The sequence below is a fragment of the Pinus tabuliformis genome, chromosome 6 (assembly GCF_031772625.1).
Source record: "Pinus tabuliformis cultivar Carrire ecotype Pingquan chromosome 6, CPIR1, whole genome shotgun sequence".
NCBI classification, from domain to species: domain Eukaryota; kingdom Viridiplantae; phylum Streptophyta; class Pinopsida; order Pinales; family Pinaceae; genus Pinus; species Pinus tabuliformis.
In genome coordinates this window covers 1,337,346,853-1,337,351,823 of record NC_142292.1, presented here as the reverse complement: position 1 = coordinate 1,337,351,823, position 4,971 = coordinate 1,337,346,853, and the positions used below count along the sequence as shown (strand labels likewise).

At 40.8% G+C, this 4,971-nt stretch overlaps 1 protein-coding gene across 1 annotated transcript; it reads left to right on the top strand.

Annotated features, from left to right (window-relative positions):
- The first annotated feature begins 303 nt into the window (after positions 1-303).
- LOC149263540 (cytochrome P450 94B1-like) lies at positions 304-4,544 on the top strand. The gene is made up of 2 exons (XM_089388851.1): positions 304-820; positions 4,315-4,544. Exons 1-2 carry the CDS (start codon positions 304-306, stop codon positions 4,542-4,544), a joined length of 747 nt encoding a protein of 248 aa, XP_089244977.1.
- The last annotated feature ends 427 nt before the right edge of the window (positions 4,545-4,971 follow it).

Genomic DNA, 4,971 nt, shown 5'->3' with positions numbered 1-4,971 from the left:
TTCCTGGTTCAACCGATGTGGATTTTCAATAAGAAGATCAAAGTGCTTTGAAATTGAGCCACATGTATGGTAAAGATGTAGTAGACCGTGCTCAGTCCTGAGGATGTTACGTAGGTGTAGGGAGACGTGATGAAGGAGGAATACCCTAACCTATTTTTCTGAAAATATTGAGCGTGTGTGTTTGTGTGTGTGTGTGTGTGTGTGTGTGTGTATATATATATATATATATATATAATGAACTAAGAAAAATGCATAAATAATCTAAAAGGAATGTAATACCCCTACCCAACAAGAGTGATGTAAATGTATGCACATATGCTCAAAACCAATTTCGACAATTATCCAAAGGGGCTACATTTCATATTCATTTTCCACGATTTCGTGGGCATATTAATATTCAACGCCGAATGGGAGATATTGAATATGCAGAGGAAGCTTACCACCTACAAATTCAATACCCAGTCACTCAAGAGTTTCGTGGTGGAGATGGTGTCGTGGGAGATTCGGAATCGCCTCATGGTTGTGCATCACAATGCCTGCCAAGAAGGGGAGCCTATGGATCTGCAAGATATTCTACAGAGGTTTTCATTTGATAACATTTGTAGAGTTGTGTTCAGGGTCGATGTTGGTCGCCTCCATCCTTCTCTTCCTACTACGCGGATTGTAGAAGCCTTTGAGTATCCTACAGAGATTTCATTCGAGAGATTCCTTTTTGATGTAGGAGCATCTCGACACTCTTCATTAAAAGAGGAATCCAAAGCCGAGAAGGAGGAGACATGGACAAACGTGCAAACTAGGATGCAAATTCTGTTAAAACAGAGTAAGATGATGGAATGGATAGAGTCTCCACAAGACTTATTTAATGTAATTTAATCTTCCATGGATGCATATAGAGAGGTTTAGGGGTTTGTTGAGGGATTGTGGGAGAAATTTATGGATCGTAAATGATCCCTCCCTTTTGTAACTTCTTATATAAGAGAGTTTGTGTAAGGAGGTGAGAGAGATAGAGTGACAAATAGAGATTTGTGTAAACAAAGTGTGGATTCAATGTAGTCGAGAGGGGAAAGTGTGACTAAGGCTAGAATGCCTTAGGTTGTAATAGAAGACTGTATATATGTAATGAAAATATTTGTGAGTTGTGTGAAATTCATGTATTTGGATAGTTATTTCCTTCTGAGTTATTATGTGTTATTGGAGTGTTCATCGACCATCGATCACTAGAGGGGTCAATGGCGATCAAATGTTAATCTAATTCTTGTTAAACGGGTGTTGTGTGTGAAAAGAAAATATGGCAGTGGAACTTTGTTTTAACACAGATTCCATCAATAGTGAACGAGATTAAGTCGAAGAAGGAATAGATAGAGTAATGCACAGGAGCTGCCAGATCTTATAGATCAATAGTTAGTATTGACGATCAATGGTGGAAGGTGAGGCGACGATGAGAACTGATCCGGATCATGAGATCTACAGATGGGTGAAATTGACAGATATCGGGTCAGAAAATGCACACCGGTTAATTCAAAAACCGAACCCAATATCGATTAAATCACAGTTTAATATTCCCATCGGCTCTGTCCAAAGGAAATAGGCACATGGAAAAATCCAGACCCAAATATTTATAGATCGAGGACTGATAATTCTCATCAGGTCCAGGAAGGCATTAAACGTCGCGTAAGTGATCCACTCGATATCACTGTGGACCATCGGATCAGATGTATTTTGATCTATGACGTAGGATCATCGAGCAAGTTAGTTGATCGGGGAAGGATATCAACTGTCAAATCAAGAACCAAATTGATAGCAGAGATTTAATCGCAAATCGCATTCGGTAAAAGAGTTTGGGTTTGTGGTCAACCCAGATTTGCGATGTTGCGAAGGACTATGCACCGTTAGATCAAAGGGTTGACAGAATGGCGGAGGTTAACATTCACATTTCATAGGAATCAAGTGCTACCAAATTGGAAAAATTGCGATGTGCGATGAGCCGAGAATGCAATGAAGCGTTGACCATTGGATCATAAAGTTGATCAACAGCGGAGATTGAAGAATAGCTGAAAGGCTTGGTGGAGATTGGACCCGAGAAGTTTATGGATGTGGATCTATTCTATGTGAGATCTGGCCCTATGTGTTTATGGTCGAGTTCCCATGCATTTCTATGTATTTGCGCTAACTATTGTTGTCTTGGATTTTAAGGAAAAAGCACTAATTAATGCTTCCGATGGAAATGTGGGCCCATAACCCATAGGTCCACGATCGATATTTTAGAAATTAAATGGATATTGCCTGAGGGAAATTTCACTTTTCATCAAGTGGTATCAGAGTAGGGAAACGTTTTCCTCTATAAAAGAGATTTCATGTAGAAGGAGTACAAACAGAAAGAGAAGCAGGTACAGTTGTGTTAAAGCTTGGTGAGTTTATGGTCTTTACTGTCGTACAGATAGCGACAGCAGAAAGTGAGAGGACTTGCAACAACCTAGAGAGAGGACTGCTCAATTTGTTCTAGAGGAGAGAACGAGAAGGATGCTAAAAGACTAAGCTCAGAGGAGAAAGATTAGTGAGGTACCACGTAGCAGAGAAGACTGTTACTACAGAGGTTTGGTTACAGCTCATAGAAGATCATGAAGGCAGTTCCATTGAGAAAGTGGATAGAATTTCTATGGGATTAAGGAGAAGCATATGACCAAGAAATCATAAATTTTTGTGCCTCGGGAGTGTGATGCAGGAGCATCCGAGCACTCTTCATTAGAAGAGGAATCCAATGCTAAGAAGGAGGAGACGTGGACAAATGTGCAAACTAGGAGGCAAATTCTATTAAAAAAGACTAAAATGATGCAATGGATAAAGTCTCTAGAGGACTTATTTAATTTAATTTAATCTGCCAAGGATGCATATAGAGAGATTTAGGGGTTTGTTGAGGGATTGTGCGAGAAATTGATGGATCGTAAACGGTCCTTCCCTTTTGTAACTTCTTATATAAGAGAGTTTGTGTAAGGAGGTGAGAGAGATAGAGCAACAGATAGAGATTTGTGTAAACAAAGTGTGGATTCAATGTAGTCAAGAGGGGAAAGTGTGACTAAGGCTGAAATGCCTTAGGTTGTAATAGAAGTCTGTATATATATAATGAAAATATCTGTGAGTTTTGTGAAATTCGTGTATTTGGATAGTTATGTCTTTCTGAGTTATTCTATGTTGTTAGAGTGTTGATCGACCGTCGATCACTAGAAGGGTTGATGGCGATCAAATGTTAATCAAATTATTGTTATATGGGTGTCGTGTGTGAAAAGAGACTGTGGCAGAGGAATTGTGCTATAATGCAGATTCCATCAATAGCGAACGAGATTAAATCAAAGAAAGAATAGACAGAGAAATGCACAGGAGCCGTTGGATCTTATAGATCGACGGTTAGTATTGACGATCAGTGGCGGAAGGCAAGGCGAAGATGAGCACTCATCTCAATCATTAGATCTATAGATAGGTGAAATTGACAGATATCAGGTGAGAAGATGCATACCGATTAATTCAAAAACCGGACACGATATCGGTTAAATCACAGTTTAATATTCCCATCGGCTCCGTCCAAAAGAAATAGGCATATGGAAAAAGCCAGACCCAAACATTTATAGATCGAGTGCTGATAATTGTCATCGGGTCCGTGAAGGCATTAAATGTCGCTTAAGTGATCCACCCGATATCATTGTGGACCGTCCGATCAAATGGAGTTTGATCTACGACGTAGGATGACCAAGCAAGTGAGTTGATTGGAGAAAGATATCAACCGTCAGTTCAAGAACCAAATCGATGACAGAGATTTAATTACAAATTGCATTCTGTAAAAGTGTTTTGGTATACAATAAATGCAGATTTGCGATGTTGCAAAGGACTATGGACCGTTAGATCAAAGGGTTGATGGAACTATGGAGATTAACATTCGCATTTCGCACGAATGAAGGCAGATTACGAAAACTACGATGTGTGACGAGCCGAGAATGCGATGAAGCATCGACGTTTGGATCGTGAAGCTGATCAATGACAGAGATTGAAGAACAGCCGAAAGGCTTGGTGGAGAGTGGACACTAGAAGTTTATGGATGCCGATCTATTCTATGTGAGATCCAACCTTAGGAGTTTATAGTCGGGTTCTCATGTATTTATGTGTATTTGTGGTGATTATTGTTGTCCCTGTTTTTAAGGCAAAAGCGCCCATTAACACTTTTGATGGAAAAGTGGGCCCATAACTCGTAGGTCAAAGATCGATATTTTAGAAATAAGAGGGATATTGCCTTAGGGCAATTTCACTTTTCATCACTTTCGATAGCTCCCGAGGTCATCGTGGGGATCAAGCGGCTGCTCAACGTTGGATCCGAGAGGCGCCTTAGCGAAGCGCTCCGTGTGGTGGATGAATTCTTTGAAGATGTTATTAGATCAAGAAAGGAATCAGATGGTGGTATTGAGATTGAAGAACATCGTGACCTTCTTTACAGATTCATGGCAGCTGTCGATGAGCTGTCGATGACAAGGGATTTAATCATGAGCTCAATCTCCTGAAGGAGAATGGTGATTAGCATTATGTTGGCGGGCAGAGATACTACCGCCGCCGCTCTCACATAGTTTTTCTGGCTTCTTTCTTCTCATCCCCGTGTAGAAGAAGACATTCGCCATGAAATTTTCGGCGTCTTCGCCAAACGTGGGGTCAATCAAGGGGGGGAAGGGGAAATTCTCAGCGTCTTTTTAGTTACGGGGAAGTGAAGGGCAAGCCATATCTCCATGCTGCCCTGTGCGAGTCAATGAGATTGTACCCTGTCCACACCAAAATTCGTTCTAGGGATGATGTGTTACCGGACGGAACATGTATGAGGAAAGGGTGGTGTCTGTGTTACAATATTTATTCAATGGGAAGGATGGAAAGTATCTGGGGTAAGGATTTCATGGAGTTCAGGCCAGAGAGATGGCTGCACGTGGAGGGGAACTTTGA